The 17,730-nt window shown below is 59.7% G+C and overlaps 1 protein-coding gene across 9 annotated transcripts in view; it reads right to left on the reverse strand.

The window, feature by feature from the left end:
* Positions 1-1,617: 1,617 nt before the first annotated feature.
* Positions 1,618-17,730, reverse strand: part of Atp11a (ATPase phospholipid transporting 11A) — a 106,565-nt gene continuing 90,452 nt past the window's right edge. For 3 of the 9 annotated variants that reach the window (XM_048800609.1, XM_048800606.1, XM_048800608.1), the window contains exons 26-30: positions 13,191-13,256; positions 12,315-12,418; positions 10,338-10,524; positions 5,377-5,404; positions 1,618-5,336 (exon numbers count right to left, since the gene is read on the reverse strand). In XM_048800609.1, coding sequence (XP_048656566.1) covers positions 4,372-5,336; positions 5,377-5,404; positions 10,338-10,524; positions 12,315-12,418; positions 13,191-13,256 — 1,350 coding nt within the window. In that variant the 3' untranslated portion in view covers positions 1,618-4,371. Of the gene's footprint in view, positions 5,405-6,378; positions 6,594-8,384; positions 8,470-10,337; positions 10,525-12,314; positions 12,419-13,190; positions 13,257-17,730 lie in introns of those variants that run through there. The other 6 variants (XM_048800611.1, XM_048800614.1, XM_048800607.1 and 3 more) reach the window with 6 other exon arrangements.

A 17,730-nucleotide genomic window follows, 5' to 3' on the forward strand; every position in this document is an offset into this window, starting at 1 on the left:
AGGAGCCCAGAGCAGACCAGAGCCCTGAGCTCCCCAGGAGAGCTTTCTGCTTTGGGACCTGGTGACCCAAGCAGTGCAAGTGGGGAACCCCCAAATTTCTGCCTCTTCAGAAAATGTCTGGCTGAGTCTAAAGATGAGGTCGTTCAAGACCTCCTTTAATTCAGGCAAGAGCAAAGCCCAGCTCAGCCTGTCACCCCACTGCCCCGCAGCCCTGCTGGTGTCTGGATGTTAGTGGACTAGACAGCTGGAGGGACCTGCTCTGGTCTTGCAGCTGCTTGGGTTAGCCGACCTTGGAACCCACTCCAACCTGCATCTGCAGCTTTTTAAAACTTTAAATTACTTGCTTTGGCTACTTTGCCATGGAGCTGCCTCGCCCCTCCTTTTTTTTAAAGGTGAAGATAACATTAAAAAAGTTTATCATAGTAAAAGTTGATTTCAGGTCAAGTTTATCATACAAACACTGTTGATGGGCCAGACCTAAAGCAGAGCACACACTCCGACCTGCTGGGTTCCCATGAGTTTCTGAGATGAAACTGCTGAGGCTGGCCTCGAGCTTCCCGCTTCTACCTCCCCACTGGGGGGACGACTTGCGCGTGGTGACGCCCAGCCATCTGCAAGTTCTGAGTTACAAAAGACCTTTGACAGACACAGGCAGGATGGGCCCAGGATGGAGGCCAGCCCTCCTGCTCCTTCTGTCCCTGGGTGGTGCTTACTGGGCGGGAGCCCATGTGTGGGCTGGAGGGTGTGCTCTGCAGGGCCACCTTTGGGCCAGCCTCTCCCAGGAAGCCAACCTTCCTTGGCTGGCCTGTTCCCTACTCTCCCCTAGTCCCAGGAAAGTACAGCTGTCCTTGCCAGAGGGGAGACTGCCTGTGAGGTGGAGGTTGCAGGACTGCACCTGCAAAGGCCCTGGAGCCTCCACACTGGCAGCCCGTGAGTGGCCAGGAGAAGGTCTACGGCGGCAGGCCAAGGAATGTTCCAGATGCGGTCACCATTGCAATGAGTGAAAAGGCAGCTGGACTCGTGGCCCTCCAGGGCCAGACAGCCCCAGGTCTAGAAGTCCACCCAGGGAGCCAGAGGCCTGACTGGGCCTCCAGGACGTCTGTTCGCAGTGGAGCCCTGGCAGGAGGTTCGGGGCAGGGGGCTCCACACCTGGTGGAGGTGAGGATGCTCTCAGGTGAACGGGGTGCCCAGACCTGGAGGGGTCTGCTCTGCACCTGAAGAGTTCTGCAGGCTGCAGAGTACTCAAGGGTTGGGGAGTCCAGGGTTTGGAGAAGAGTCGCAGGGTCGAGGGCCATGGCACAGGCGGGGGTTGGTGAGCGCATGGTGAGAATGACCCACTAGCTTGAGAAATCCCGACCCTGGGTTCTGGGTAAGCCCCTTGTGTCCTCCAGGCCTGGGAACAGAGCTGTCACATGCTAGCCATGGAGGTGGCCCCGGAGGGGATCAGCATCAGAAGAGGTGCAGACACCCCACAATACACAGGCGCGTGCCGGGCAGCAAGGGGCAGGGCTGACTCCAGTCTGCTTCTGCCTCACCCTGCGCAGATGCCACCCGAGAGTGCCTCCCCCAGCTTCCCTCAGCAGGACACCTAGGGACAACTCATGGACTCTGTGTATCTGTAAGCAGATGGAAGCAGATTTTTTTGGTACTTATTGTGAGCAAATTCATGTCTTCTGCTTGGATAATCTACAGAAAAATCCAATATAATTAAGATCATCAAGTTGTACTTTTGCTACAGAAATAAAAGTTAAAAACAGTAGCATACAAAATAAACTTTACAGAAATGCCTGATTTGGTTTAAATCACAATTTAATTTTTCAAAGCAAGTTAACGAATTATCAGCTGAATGTTACTGTTTGGAGGATGATATATGTTAAATGTACCTACCACATTTGATAATTTAAAAAATAAATTCCAGTGTTTATGATGATGACAGCTATAGATACCGTTCACATTAAATACATTTTTGAAGATTCTCTCTTATTACATTACATAGTGAATGGGCATTTTAAATGGTAATGCAGACATGTTATTTTAAGTCAGAGACAATATAGGCATATTAAAATTCTGAGTATCCTGATAAAGTAAAAAATAAAGCTATATAAATTGATCTTAAGATTTTTCTGCAAAAGTAGAATCACTTTCATAATACTTCCAACATACCTTCATTAAAGCTTTGTTTACACAGCATTAGAATGAGTTTCATTCCCACTCACCTGCCTCTGGTTAAAAAAAAAAAAAAGATTGCATTCGCCAACTGATATTTTTCCTGTTTTTAAAGTAACAAATGGGCAATCTCCAAAAGAAATGTAGAACGCGAGGACCTGTAGTTATACTGTGTTGTCAATAAATAACATCGAGGTGGAACAAGAGTGGTTGTTAGTTCAGCGCCGGCCGGTGCAGAGCACACGGACCTGGCGGTTCCAGGACCCAGGGGCGCGCTTCCTCTGGACCCGACGCTGGCTGGTGCTTGGCAACTGGAGCAGCTCCCTCACCCCCACCCTGGAGTTCTCCAGGCAAAGCTGCAAAATGCTCAGAGGCCCACTGAGAGCACCTGCCTTGGGTGCCCAGGGTCCACTCTTTCCAGTTCAGCATCCAGGCCTCCTGGCCGGCGTAGGTGTCCTGGGCATGGCCTTTGGTCTGCTTGTGCTCGGAACGGGTGGGCGGGACTTTGTGGAAGAAGGCGCTGGTGTGCTCAGAAGCACAGGGGCGTGTGTGCAGTTCCCGTGGACCTGGGCCCTGTTGCTCCACCGTGACTTGGGGCTGGACCTCCCTGGGAGGCGACAGCATCCTAGTCCAGGCGGGGAGTCGTCCGCAGGCCCGTGTACCTGCAGGGCAGCCTCATTTTTGCAGAGTGAGCCGTGCGCACGTGAGAGCTCGTCTTCCCAGCCAGGCCACAGCCCCTCATGGGAGCCTCAGAAGGGGGCAGGGTGCCCAGGATGAGAGAGCAGTGTGGGTGAGCTCACACATAGGCATGGGACGGGAGAGAATGCGCGTCGCCAGACGGCTGGCAGGAGCTGACGTGCTGTGTGCAGACGGGGTGTGCATGACCGGTCACCCTCACAGGTGAGGATTCCTCCCTTCACGTGGCAGGAGACTTTCAAAGCTACGAACAATGTTCACTGCTGGCTAAAGTTACTGTGGCAGGAAACGGAGCCGAAGCGCAGGGCCCCTTCGTGGGTCTCCTCCTCCGTTTCAGCCTGTGCCTGTTTCCATCACTAGACACATCCCTTTAGTAACCTCCCAGGAGTAAGACGACGCTGCGAGGGCCTCACACCCAGACCCGAGGCTCCACTCAGGCAGAACAGGGTCGAGCCGACCAAACCCTCAAGCAGGAATCTCCTATTTTTAAGGCTGAGGGATGGAAATTAACAACAAAACAAAACGGAAAGCAGATGACATTGCAGAGAACCGTGAGGACAAAGAAGAGCAAATCATCGTGACCTTCACATGCCCCCGAACTCACTGCTGCCCCAGAAACACCAGGAAACAGAGACATGGAGAACCAAATCTGATCCAGAGATTCACATTCATCAGAAATTGGAACATACAGTGGAATTCTCACCAGAACAGAAACGTAAAGTGGCCACGATTCCACGAACTTAGGCATTAAAGCTCTAAAAACATACTTTAAAAGTCAGATATGTTAACAAAGGATAAAAGAGATATAAAGAGCTATGAAAATAGTTCAGCGCAAAGGCAACTTCAAGATCTCTAAAAAAATACGATACAAACAATTTGTTGATAATCGTTCGGCGAGCCTGTGCCCTGCAGGTGTCACGTCCAGACCCTCCTGGGCTCTTCAGAAGGGCTGCGACGGGCACACACCACTGTCTGCGGGTTAGTGTGGGCCCTAGCCACGCTTGGCTGCCACAGGGGTGACACGGAAGTGACTGGGGCGAGAGCAGGCCAGCGGCAAGGGGCTGGGGGGCACGATGTCCTCTGTCCTCAGCCGGGGAGGCCACCCCTCTTTGGTACAGTGTCCTGCTCTGACCTACCCATGGTGGGGCCACTGCTGTGAGACTAAGGGTTGAGCAGGTGAGACCTCACACTGCCTGGGAACCGGCACTCCCCAGACCTCTGCTCTCGAGCAGCTGGGGAACAGCATGTCCCCGTTATGGGCCACTGCATGGAGGGCACTGGCCTTCCTCCCTCAGGCTGAGGCTCCAGCCTCCAAGTGTCTCCTCTAAGACAGGTCCACCAAGGCCATCAGGTAGAGTCTCCCAGAAACAGACCACAGCCCAGGTAGCAGGAGCTCCGTAACACAGAGCCCCCATCGCCTGTCCCCTCCAACACACACCTTGGCCAGGTTCCCAGGCAGGAGGGCTGCGAAGGACAGCAGGAGCCACCTGGGGAGGCGTGGAGGGGCTGCTAAGCAGCATGCCCGCTGGGACTGACTGGCTGGGACAGGCTTCGGAGGACCACACCTCGGTACAAACGGCAGGGGTGGGTGTCTGACCGCCAGCCAGACCTCTCCCTGCCCTGCCCCGGACCACCACCTTTCCCCAGCACCCCGGAACCCCCTTCCAGGAAGGCGAACTGGCAACTCCCACGTGGGTGTGTGGCAGCCAGGGGCGCACACCACGCAGGCTCACGCCATGACAATGTCCTCCTCCAAGGGCAGCTGGTGTCAGGAAAGGGGACCTGGAATCCCTGCCAAGCTCCCTCCTCAGGAGACTCAGATGTAGTCAGGAACAACTGCTTCTTAAGGTAGTGGGCAACCGGCCGGGCCAGGCCGCAGGGCCGGGAGGTGGACACGCCCTCGGGGTCAGGCGGGGCGTCCAGCCTGCAGCACCAGGGGGGAAGCGCAGAGGGGCCTGGTGCAGAGGGTGGCGTGTGTGAGCTGGACGGCTGTGGATGGGGGCTGGACGTGGAGGTACAGACTAGAGGACGGCTCTTCAGGTGACAGGACACAGAGATGGTGACGGGGTTGACACAGGCCTGGGCGAAGCCAGCCTGCAGCTGCAGTGCAGAGGAGGGGCCGAGGCGAGGTCTGCGCTCACAGTCCAGCTGGAGCTGGAGGCCATGGGCAGGGGACGAAAGACTGTGGTGTGCTTGCCCCAGAGAGTGGCCTGCGGCCAGGGCTTCGCCTCCTTGGGCACCAGGAGAGGCGCACGAGTGCACAGGCACTAGCGAGCACAGCTTGCAGCGCTGGGCCTGGGCACTGTCCACCGTGGCACGGGCTCTGAGCGGGCCCCAGCACCCACACCTCAGGCTGGATCCACAGCAGTTGCCGGAGAGGCCCCGTGGGGGGGCACAGCGCCCCGCCCCCGGGCGCACCCCGCCTGCCTTCCTAGGCAGAAGTCGCCCAGGGCAGCCAAGGGCCTGGGGCTCTGTGCACCTGAGCTCTGCAGAGAGGAGAGAGGGACGAGTCTGGAACCACCGACTCCTGTGGCCGCGAGCTCTGCCAAGACACAAAACGGGCAGTCAGTTCAGGAAGCCCGGGAGCAGCCCGTGCTGACCCGAGGCCCTGTCCCCACAGAACTCCAGCCCAGAGGTGAGGGTCCACCCACAGCAGCTGCCACAGAGGCAACGTGTCTGTCCACGTCTAGAACTACAAACCTCTGTTAGCAGGCCTCTCACATCCCAGGGAGAACCACGTGGGGGGACGCAGGACACACGGTGGTGCCTCCCAGGCCCTCATGATACGCGGTGGAAGCACAAAGGCCCCAGAGACCCTCAAACCTGGAAGTGCTCCCCCCCCCAGAGGAGGACAGGACTCCCCTGTCCAGGCCAGTATCTAGCCCGGGGGACCTGGGACGATGGCTGGCCTCCCCCACTCCCTGGCCCTCAGCCTGCTGTTACCTGATGGAGGTGGCCGTGCTGCTGCGTGACCACCCACTGAGGCCCGCGGCACAGACTGCATCCACGCAGCTGGCGGGGAGGCCAACGGTACCGGTCAGTCCACACGAGGGACGATGCCCGCACAAAGCTACCTTTAGGTGGGGGCCGCTGGCAAACATGGGGCTCACTGCAAACCCCGAGTCTGAAGTGCTGGACAACGTGGAATCTTTACAGCCCAAGACCAGCAGATATAGCTGCTAGACAATGGTGGTCAGCTGGGAGCCACCTGGGCTGTGTCCAGTGCGACTGAGCAATGCTCCACTTCTGATGTGGAACAGGATCTGTCCCGACTCGCGCCCGAACTGAGCTGCTTCCACCACTGACCAGGAGCCAGCTCCTGTCTGCAAACGCTGGACATGGACAGTCGACTGCTTGCATGCTGGGTGAGACTGGCCGTGAGTGTGTGTGTGTGTGTGTGTGTGTGTACACGCGCACGCACGCATGCGCCCTACCTGGTCAGCTTACTCTCAGGCATGTGCGCTCACCTGGGTGGAAATGCACAGGTGTGTAAAGGGTGTGTTCCTTTGTATTGTGAACCTCTGTTATCAACAATGGCACAGCACAGCAAAACTTTGGAGGAAGAACAGACAGTCTGAGAGTCACAGCACACGGGCCACGCCCAGCGGGCAGCGGCCACACCGTTACCTAGCGTGGAGCTAATGACGCCGCGGCTGCGGTAAGAGGTCCTTCAGCAGTGGCCTGTCGCTGCTGGGCACGGCATCCACGGGTGCTCTGTGCTGCATGCTCCTCTGCAAGGCGAGGAAAGACATGACGCCGCGGCCTCCGGGGGGAGAGCTACACCCTCTGGGGGAGGGCTGCGGGTGGCCCTGCGCATCCTGGGCCCTCTGCCAGGGAAAGGCACCGAGTGCACCGTGCAACTCCTTCGGAGCCAGAGGTGGCCCCAGGGCTGCCGCTGGCAGAGTGTGGTGGCAGAGCAGGACGGGAGACTGCACAGGCCACCACAGTCGGTCTCAAGGTCCTGCTCCTACAAGACAGCTCATGGGTGCTTCCAGAAGCCACGCTGCACCTGCCTGCTCCCACAGTGTCCCTGCTGCTTCCTCAGCAGAGAGAGGCACTGCCAAGAACTGCCAGGGGGCCGAGGGCATGCCTCCACCTGTCCCATCGCCTCGGCGTCTTGGCGCCTCCCACTCCAGGTCAAGAGCCCGCGTCTGGGACGATTTCGCACCCAGTCTTGCTAGCTCCTCGGAGATGAGGAAACGGGCGTTCGAGAGTCAAGAACCACAAGGTCTGAAGGCAGGAGTCCAGGCAGAAGAGTGAACAAAGGAAGGACTGCCGCCCCTCACAGGCGAGGGGTGCAGAACGAACCATGGGACGGTGCAGAGGCAGTGCCACACGGGCACGTGCGCAGTGCACGTCACTACGCAGAGTGTGCCAGCTGGGTGCTCCACACAGGGACATGGGAGAGGAACCACCTGTCTGAAGGGCCAAGCAGAATGGGCCAGCAGAATGAATGTTGGTTCCTCCAAAGTTTTGCAGGATGGCGTGGTGTCATGGCAACAGAGTGCTCCTCTTTGTGGCCAGGAGTGGGTGCGGCAGGGGTTGTGCCAGGTGAGGGTGCCTGGCCAGAGTCTGGCCCTTGCTTGTGCTCTGAAGCAACTCGCTCCTAACCAGCTGCGTGGACAGCTGGGACAGCCGAGTCTGAGTTGGCCTGATCTAGCTAGTTTTGTAGTCCCCTCCTGTGACTCGCTGTAGTGTCCCTAATAATGTCATCTGAAATGCTGTCAAGTATGTAGAATGTGAGCTGCAATCATGTCATTTGTTTTAACAAAGTGTGACATGACCCAATTAGAAAAACTTCGTTTGCCATTATTTACTTGACCTTAAAAAATCTAACAGCTGAAAGTGTGTAAAAGATGAACTGTCACTAAGAGGAAAGAGACCTTTTCCTTGCCGTGGGATCTCCCACCTGAGCCAGGGCAGGGGTGGGGGCCCCGGCTGTCCTGACTGTCTCTGGTTTGAGGCAAACACAGACGCTGCTCGGCTTGCTGACACCTGGGCTCTGGAGGCAAAGGCCTTGGCCAGTGCAGCTGACCGAGAAAGCCACGTAAACGGCCTGCTGAAAAGGCCAGTGCTCAGTAGAGCACCCGAGAGGCTTTCTCCGGAACAATCGGGCCTTTAAAAACATGAGGAATTTGATAAAGACGTCCAGCATCAGCACGGTTGTGCCCTGTGACCCTGGGGGCCCTGAGCAAACCGCTCATCCTGCCTCCCCCAGTTTCCCCACAGCTGTGTGGGAGGAGGTCTTCTGTCCACCCCCCAGGGGCCAAGGAGGGCAGGGCCATGCTGAGACAGTCTGAGGAGCGTCTGGGTGGCTGGTGCTGAGTGGCTGTATCTGAGAACAAGCGTGGACCCTGCCACTGCTAAGGACCCCAGGCAGGCCAGCGGGTTGTGCTGGGGGGAGATACAGCTCACGGTCAGCAAGTCACCGTGCTTCCTAACGTGCTGGCTGGCCTTGACACCAAATTCACCCCGCGTCCTGTGGCCATGATCCCAAGCATGCAAAAGGCAGAGAAGGTCACCTGTTGGTCAGAAACTCAGACCGCTGGAGGTCTGGGAAAGCATAAAGACGGTGGGCTGCTCAACAGAAAGGCACTGGTTCCTAGCCTGCCCGTCCCGCGGTCCGGAGCCCACACACGGGAGAGGTTTGGACAGGGAGTGGTTATGGAGGCAAAGCAGGCAGAGAAGGGAGGGTGAGGGAAGGAGAGACAAGAGAGCGGTGAGTTGGTTACAGCACACGAGTCCCGTACGCTCGGCCCAGCAGCCGACCTGAGCTGCAGGGCCGGCCGACGCCCGCGCCTCCTGCCTCACGCCTCCTGTGCGGGTTCAGGTTGCTTTCAGTTGGGTGCTCCTCATGGGCCAAGAGGCCACTGCAGCCCTGCCACTGCTGGCTGAGGAGGTGGGAAGGTCCTCCAGCGGGCGGCGCCTGCCAACTCTGCCCGACTAGGTGTGTCCAGCCAAGCACCTCAATGTCCGCCAGCACCTGCGGGCCAGGCGGCATAGCTGGGGACCCAGAGGACACTGACTGGAGCCTGCTCTCTCGTGGTCAGCCTGCATCTGCTGTTTCCCCTATGCATGGACATGTGTGTCCACCACACGCTCTGTGTGGGGTGTCGTCACGAGCACACGTGCCCCTGCATGGGACCATCAGGGACATGTGTGTCTCAGAGCACCACTGCTCGAGACCCGAGCTCGGCTCCCATCCAAGGGCAGTGCCTCTGGGAGGACACATGGCCTCAGTGTGGACAGCCATTGTGCTTCTCCTCCCATGAGCCGGAGGGTCCAGGCCCTGTGTTCTGGTGTTGGAGGTGGCTTTGTCTCGGAGATACTGAGGTGATACCACAGCCTGTGCGTGTGAGCTGCACCCCAAACCCCTCCAGGTCCTGGAGTGGCCCTCCCTACATCCTCACTGATAGGCCACAGACCTACACGGCTCGCAGGACGCCCACCACTGCTGGGCAGAGGCCCCTGTCATGGCTGTTGGCACTGACGTCACCCAGGGCGGCAGGAGGCACAGAGGAGGGAGGCCTGGGCTGGTGGCATTGGTCTCAACGTGTTAAGATAGCAGAGTCCTGGGAAGGTTCACAATCAGGGCCCCTTCAACTGCTGGGCTCCGAGGTGGGCAGGGCTGGCCTATTTCCCATCCCAAGTAGGGCCGCTGGCACCCCTGGGGGTGGGCATCTGGGCCGTGGAGGGCTGTGGGGGACCGCGGGCCAGGCCGCTGTGCGTTCCTCTGCCGTGCACCTCTCTGTGCCATGAGCTCTGCTCCCCGCCAAGGAGCTGTCTTGCCCTACCATGGCACAAGAATCATTGGGGGCCCGGGGGAGCCTGTCCCAGGGTCCACCTCACAGAGGTGAGAAAGTTGCAGGGAGGTAACTTGAAAATCTGTATTTTTAATGACTCCCAAGGGACTGTGACCCAGCTGGCCCCTAACTGAGGGTTACCTTCTGCCCTCACTGATGGCTGGGGTCCTGGAGAGGCTGCACAGGTATGGGGCTTGGTGCCTCCCACCCTCCCGCAGTCCCAGGGAAGAGGCCAGTGCTGAGGTTACTCTGGAGGGGGACAGAGGCTGAGTCCTGAGCTCAGCTTCCTTTCTGAACCCACAATTCTGCGTGTCGGCCAGTTTGGGAGTGTGGAGAAAAGGTAGCCCATCACCCAGCAATCCTTCATACAACGTCAACATGTTGAGCCAAATCCACCTTAAAAATGTAATCTAACCTCTAAAGTAACGATTAAATTCAAATTTCTGTGGATTTACAGAAGATAGTTTATCTTTTCTATTAATCTTTGTTCTCTTTCTTCTCTCAGCTGATTGTTTAGGTCAAATCATCAAATTATACATTGATCATCTTGAATTTTTCCTAATTTAAAGTTTGAAATCATGCCTCATTATGAAGCTGATTGGCAAGATCTGGGCCGACCTCTGAACAATCCTGCTACTAACATGTCCCAATCGTAAAGCCAGGGTCGCGTACCGGCCTGGGTGGACTCCGTACCTGGGTCCTTTCCGTCGCTGTCGGCCACAGCTGCCTGCACAGGACTTTCTTGAGGACATCCGGGAGGAGGCTGACGGTGATGAGCAGGATGATGCCCAGCCAGGCGGGCCCACTGGACAGCATGTGCATGAACACGTAGTACATCCTCTGATAACTGAGGAACGGCCTGCAGGCAGGGGACACAGCCAGGGCCGTCAGCCCTCTGGGAGGGACACATGGGTCCCAGCGGTTTCCCACACCTGATGAGGAGCTCGTTTGCTCTGGAGAGTCCGGCTCCTGCTGTGGACAGCACTGGGCAGGGCACCAGCTGCCCGCTCTGGAGCGCTCACGCGAGAGCAAATAGGGCAGGACCTTCCACAGCGCAGGGTCCTGGTGGGAGGGAGGGCCATCCCAGAGGAAGCCAGAAGCCCCTGAAGTTCAGCTTCAGGACGGCAGAAGAAACAAGAGCAGAGTGGCGACCCCTGGGCCTGGACACAGCCTGCCCCTCACCACAGAGGTGGGGCAGACCTGACCAGCAAGAGCTCCTGCCACAAGACTCAGCACGGGACGACGCTGGATGTCAGGGTGACCCTGGGCGTCTGTAGGTGGAGTACAGGGACTGAGCACCCACTGGCCAGCCCGTCGTGACTAGGGCCCTGCTTTCAGGTGGTCTGTGTGTCCTGCTCCGTGGTGCAGGTGCCGCGAGCGGGAAAGGGAGAGGCAGAGCCCACCTCCAGCTAAAGCCGATGGGCACCTCAGGTGGCAGTGCTGCAGGTGACAGGGGACAGAGTGGAGTCCTAGGGCACAGAAGCTGCTGGAAAGGCCGGGGTGGGCAGGGCCTGTGCCAAAAGGCAGGAAGTGAGTGATGCGGGAGCAGAACCCAGTTTCAGGCGCACTCCAGCGGAGGCACCCTCTTCCTCCACCCGCGGCCCGCTGAACTCTGGCCCGGCTCTGGAGGGCTGCTGGAGACCCTCCCCAGCCCACTGCTCGCTCCGCCACTGGATCAGGAGCCTGTGCTGCCAGGAAGGAGGGGCTGGGACAGAGACTACAGCTCCTGGGCAGCAGATGTGGACCAGGGGGGCTCTTGGCCTCCCAGTGAGGCCAGCTGCCCAGGGGAGGGGGCTGTGCAGCGTGGCCATCTTTCCCTGCTGCTACGGCTGACCCCTCTACCCGCTCACTCCCCTGCGGCCGCCTCAGCTGCAGTGACACTCCCTCCCCCGGCAGCCAGGGATCTGGACCCCAACTCCCTGACTTTCCTGGGGCGACAGGAGCCGCCTGTCACTTGTGTGCACAGCGTGTGACGTGGTGGGACTTGCACACAGCCTCTTGTGTTGAGCAGTCCCTGAGCGAGGTCTTCTGGGCTCAGGGTAGGTCACAACAGCATGGGGAAGTCACCTCTGCCCTCCAGGGCACAATAGGGCCCTGCCTGCTGCAGCGCTGGCCTGTCCCCACAGAGCCTGTCACAGCCCCATGACTCACTCGCCAGGTCTGCGTATCCTGCCACCAGAGTGTGCAGTGTGCTGTCCTTCTGCATGCCAGGGCCCTGGGTTCAACGTGTCCCCAGGGCTCATGTGGAGTCTCAATGCCACTCCCGTCAAGGGCTATGGCAGAAGGGCCTGGGGAAGTGGTCAGGCCATGAGCAAGGCACTTCATGGTGGCATCAGTTGCTTTATGAGAGGACAGTCCAGTGGGCATGCTTGCCCTGTCTTGCCCTGTGAGGATTCCAGTGTCACAAGACCCTTGCCAGAGTCCAGCATAAGCTCAGGGACTTCCAGTCTCCAGGGCCACAAGTGCAGACAACCTCCATTGTTTGTAAATCACTCAGCTTCAGGTATCCTGTTGCAGCAGCAGAATGTGTACTGGACACCTGGATGCAGGCAGGCCCACAGCAGTGCAGGAGGTGAAGGGGACTCACGCCCTGAGCCTGGGGGGACGCGGGATGGCCCATCGTGCGTCAATATGTTCATCAGTTCTTACCAGATGATTCCTCCCCAGAGCAGGGAAAAGACAATGTAGAACAGCAGCGACCCCCAGATGACAAAGTGGTTGATCCAAGTCCAGTAGTGTGTGTCCAGAGCCAGCTGCGAGGGAAGAGGGAGGTCAACAGCATGAGGAAGGCAGAAAGCCGTGCAGGACGAAGCTGCACAGAACCCAGCAGGGGCTGAAACCTCCTGAAGCTCCCTAGGAAGACCTGAGCCACTCCTCACTTCACCTGAGAAGGAAAGGCCACCCGCCAGCCTGCCACCAGCTCCCGGCTCCTTGTGCCAGCCCTGCCACCAGCTCCCAGCTCACCCACCCCAGCCCTGCCACCAGCTCCTGGCTCACCCACCGCAGCCCTGCCACCAGCTCCCGGCTCACCTACCCCAGTCCTGCCACCAGCTCCCAGCTCATTGTCCCAGCCCTGCCACCAGCTCATCCACCCCAGCCCTGCCACCAGCTCCCAGCTCGCCCGCAGGGACAGCGCCAGGCTGGGGTACGGCACAGAGGTGCCTCTGCGACCCTTCCTACTGTCTGCAGGCTGGGCGGCAGGGGACTTCATAGGATGCTACTTGGCCTCAGAGAGCTGGCTCGGGCTGACCTGCGGGCTCTGGCGGGATGGTCCCTTTGAAAGCATTCTGATCTGAATCCGCCACTGGAGTAGAGACTTCCTCGCTTACTTCTGTTACTGCAGTTCAGGGACCAGGTCGCCCAGGATCGTGGGGACATGGTGCCTCATGAGTCTAGGCAGGGAAGGGGAGCTGGGGGTGGCCCTGGGCAGGTGGATCAGCCTCAGTGTGGGTTCATGGCTCAGAGCCGTGGGGTGTGAGACTACTCTGAGCAGCTGGCCACGAGGAGGGCTCAGAGAAGACCCACCTTCAGCGTGACGGTGAACACCATGACCGTGAACACCAGTGTCCCAAAGGTCCAGTTCCCGAACATCTGTGGAGAAGAGCCGAGTGACTCCCTGCGCACGCAGCCCCTTGCTCCCAAGGCCACGGCAAACATGACACCTAGCCACACAGACTGGAGGCTGCGCGGGGCGGGGCTACGGCCTGCCTTGACCTGGCCCTGCCCAGCGCTGCCCAGTGAAGGTGAAGCCCCCACAGCTGGGTCAAACAGGCACCTCCTGGCCTCTGCTTTCTGCAGAGACAAGTGACCCAAGTGCCCAGATGCGCTTCTGCCCCGTCTGAGAACAAGCCCAGGACGTGAGAGGCTGCTGGACAGACACTGCTGCTGGGGACAACACTGAGAAACAGCCAGGAGTGCCGGACACACGGGCGACAGGGAGCACACTGTCCAGCACCTCAGGAAAGGGGACAAGCAGACACACGGGACAGAGCGGGACAAGGGCCGCCCTTCCAGTGGCCAGATGCCACAGACGCCAGCCACCGAGCGCAGGAGGAGGGAGCACCAAGTGGGTTCACAGCTGCCCTCCTCTAGCAGCGGCCTTGGAGGACGGCGGGAAGTGCGGACACGTCCAGCCACAGACAACACACCTCCAGCAGAGACAAGGCACGCAGAGTAAGAGATGCCCCTCCCAGGGAGAGGTCAGTCGCAGGGAAGCCTCGCCTCCAACAGTGGCCACCGTGAAGGTCCTGTCCTCCGTGAGTGGCCCACACCCAGCCTGTGGGGTGCTAGAGCTGTGCTTCTCAGAGAATGCCCCTGGCCCCACTCTAAGGCAAAATCAGAGCTCTGTGTTACAAAGGACCAGAAGGCTGGATGCAGTGGCCTTCTAGGGCAGTTTTCAACCTAAGATGCCCAGCCAGGGCCACACCCGGCAGTGACTTCTGTGAGGTGCAGGCCACGAGTTCTGGTCCACGCAGTGAGCAGGGAAGGCACTGGGGACTCCGGGGCACACGGGCTGGGACTTTGGGAGAGTCAGCGCTCAGTGCCGGGGCCCTAGTGGCACAGCTGCTCACCACACCCTGGGCTCGTGTCCTGGTCAAGTCAGCCTCTCTCCTCGGATGGGACAACACAGGCAAGCAAAAGCTCAGATCTGCACCCGCAGAGCTCCTTGGACAGGGCACCACGCCCGCAGGGCATGCCTAGCTGTGCCTGGGATGTCTCTGGCACCTGCATCTACTGGGCAGAAGCCAGAGGTACTGCTGCATGCCCGGGACGGTGACTTGGGAGGAACTGTGTGGCCCCGAGTGGGGACGGTGCACAGGGAGACCCTGCGTGGTCCAGAGGCTTCCTGCCTGGGTTCACGGCCTCTTTTGGGGCTGGCCTGCACCTGGGGCCTCGCGCAGGGGAGGTGTGTGTCGTCTCAGAGACGCCCAGCCCACCTCATCATTAGGCAGGGAGGTCTCAGCCCGAGACCAGCTGCGGACTGGCACCACCTCCCAGGGCACCAGGCCGAGGGTCGGAGCAGTGGTGCTGAGCGACTGCTGGGGCCCTGGGGAGCCGTAGGGAGAGAGGGGCTCCCTGTCCTCGCAGGTGTCTACAAAACCAGACGACAGCACATCATGCCACGTCCCCCAGAGCCTCGGCAGCAGCACACCAGGAGGACATGCTGGGCCGGGGACGGAGGCGGCCCTCCACCTCACTGCCATGCCTCCTCAAGGGGCTGGCTGATGGCAGTCCCAGGGAGACGCGTTAGGCCTCTGGCTGGGGTCCACTAAAACATGTGAGCCACCATCCATTTTCACAGGCGGACGGCAAGGCTCAGCTATCTTGAGACCTGAGCTGTGAATTTCAGCCAGGAACCCGGGAAGTGCTGAGCACCAACCCTCTGTGCCCACAGCCCTTGGCCAGGTCACTGGGTGGCGGGCACGGAGCTCCTCTGCTGTGGGCTCCTGATCTCATCTGGTAGCTACCAACGGTCCTGGTTAGGTTGAGAGTCTGGGGATCTTGGGTGGGAGGTGGACGGGCCCCCAGGACACTCCTCGTCAGAGGGACGATCCGACCCCCAGCGACACTCCTCTTCTGACTTCTCAGGACCCATCCTAACGTGAGGACACACCCCGCAGCCATGGCCAGCACCTCTGCGGCACACCCCTGCATTCCTGCACCAGCAACCCAGGGGACGGAGCCTCTGGCAGTCACGGTCTCCCTGCCCCTCCCTAGCCAGGTTCCCATGTTCACGGGGCGTCCACTCAGTCCTCCTCGCCTCTCCGACACCTCTGAGGATGAGCATTCTCATAGGACGCTTCACACCTTCCAGCACGCCAATGTGCCTGCGTGGGGGACGCTCCCCCAAAGTACGCCTCTGCTTGGAGCGGTGTGGCCGCACCTCCCCCGCCCCGAATGCTGGCATCTCAAGCACCCTCCTGGTCTTCCTGAATCCCACCATGGCCTGCTCTGAACTCCAGTGTTCACGCAGGAGCCTGCCACGCAGCGGACACGATGGCAGTGCCTTGGGATTTGCGCTGTGAAGTCCAGGTGAGGGCTTGACCACCGAGACAGACTTCTAGACTACTTGTAAGATGTACCCGGGCCATGGAGAATGCCATCAGAGAGCGTCTCATCACCAAGCTGCAACCCCAGAACCGAGAGGGTCGCTGCTGGGAGACGCGGAGTTCCTGACCTCTGCTGACCCTGCCTGACACTGCTCCTGTCTGGTGGTGGGTGGGCTCTGGACTGCCCAGGACACGCGCACACGCTGGATGCAGCCGACAGGGCTCCCTGAAGGCCACTGGGGCAGGCACATCACGCATGGGGTGGCCTGGGTCATCCTGACCCTGAACTCCTGGGCAGCCCTGAGTCACCTCTGTGGTTGTTGGTGACCGTGGTCTTGGATGGACGTGCAGTCTCAGCTGTGGGGGCCTTAGGGGCCTGGAGCAAGCCTGCTGGGGAGTCCAGCACAGAACGTCCCAGAACCGGGTGGGCACCCATCGCCGCCAGGCACCTCCCAGTTCTTAGGTGAGGAGACTGCATCCTGCACCTGCTGTGACAGCCGGTGAATGCAGCTGGGGCCACCCATGTCCCCTGAGGCTGTGTGGCTGCACACGACGCCCTGGGCTGCCTCCACCTTGGACTCTTTCCGACCCCATTTCAAGTTCCAGTGATGTGACAAGGGGCAGGGAGTACAAGGTTGGGACATGTTGCTGAAACACCTCTCTCAGGAGACAAGGGATGCAGGACGTGGGGTCCCCCAGAGGTAACAGTGGCGCCCCGGCCAGTGGCAGCACAGCCTGGCTGGAGGGGACGAGGGGCCCTGAGGAGTGCCGGCCGGAAGGCCTGAGCAGCAGCTGGCCTGCCTTTCCAGGGAGAGCAGCTGTGTCCTCCCCTGACCAGAGGGACGCATGCAGGGCCTGCCCGCACCACCCCTGGTCCTGCACTAGTCTCCTCGACCTCTGTTCCAGGAACGTCCGAGACAACAGGTGCTGTCAGGACGAGGCCGAGGCCAGCCGGGAAGCGCAGCCAGTGACGACTGCCGTGCCACCCACATGCCACTACCTCCCGAGACCGAGGTCCAGGACACAACAGGAGGCCTGAGCCAGGGAAAAGGCCCGGGAGAGGGAAGAAGTAAGGAGCTCTGGAGCCACAGTGATGGTGGGGGCCGTGCCGGAACCACACAGCCTGGCAAACCAGGGCAAGGAGCAGCCGCAGGGACTGCGCCCCGGAGCAGTAGCGCAGCCTCAGCAGGCTGCAGGACTGCACTCACGGAAGACCACCTAGGCTACGGGAAAGGGCAGCACCTCTCGGCCCTGAGAAAACCAAAGAGGGAACAAATCCTCAGGACTCACGGCAGGGCCTCTGTGTCCCCACCCACAGGCTGCGGGGCAGACATGGGCGGCCACCAGGGGAAGACGGTGCCGGGGACGGGAATGAAAAGCCTTCTGTTGGTAAGCTGCCCTCCAACGCACCTCGGAATGCCAGCCCCATGTTGGGACCCTGGGGGACCACGCTGGGCCCAGGGCTGTGACCCTCAGGGAGGACCACACTGGGCCTAGGGCTGGCACCCTCAGGGACACTCTGGAGTCTGCCCAACACCCCTCAGCTCCCTGGCCAGCTGAAACATGCCCTCAGGCCTCTCATCCCTGCTGACTCTGCCCTTCATCACCATGAAGAGGGTTCAGATCCACAGAGCCTGACACAGACCTGGGGTGGGGGGACAGGGAGAGAGATGGCCGGAACACACAGGTCTCTGGCCAGTAGAGGGCAGGAGAACTGACAGCATTTCTACCCACAAAGCACACAGTAGAGGTCACATGTGAAAATATTTTCGAGAAATATTTTAATTGCAGTGCACTCCAGAAAACACAGAGGAAGGACAAACCCACGGTTCTTACCATGTGTGTGTTGGTGGTCACTATCTGAGGGTGAAGGAGGCGAGTAGCAGAGAGAAAAAAGCAAGATACAAATAAAACAGACCCCAGGAAGCAGGCCAGTGTCGAGCGCCCGGGACACACCTTGCTCGCCGCGGGGCACGGCCTGCTCGGGCACGCTACGCCAATGTACCCCGCGCCCG

Source organism: Marmota marmota, unplaced genomic scaffold (genome assembly GCF_001458135.2).
Source record: "Marmota marmota marmota unplaced genomic scaffold, marMar, whole genome shotgun sequence".
Taxonomy (NCBI): Eukaryota; Metazoa; Chordata; class Mammalia; order Rodentia; family Sciuridae; genus Marmota; species Marmota marmota.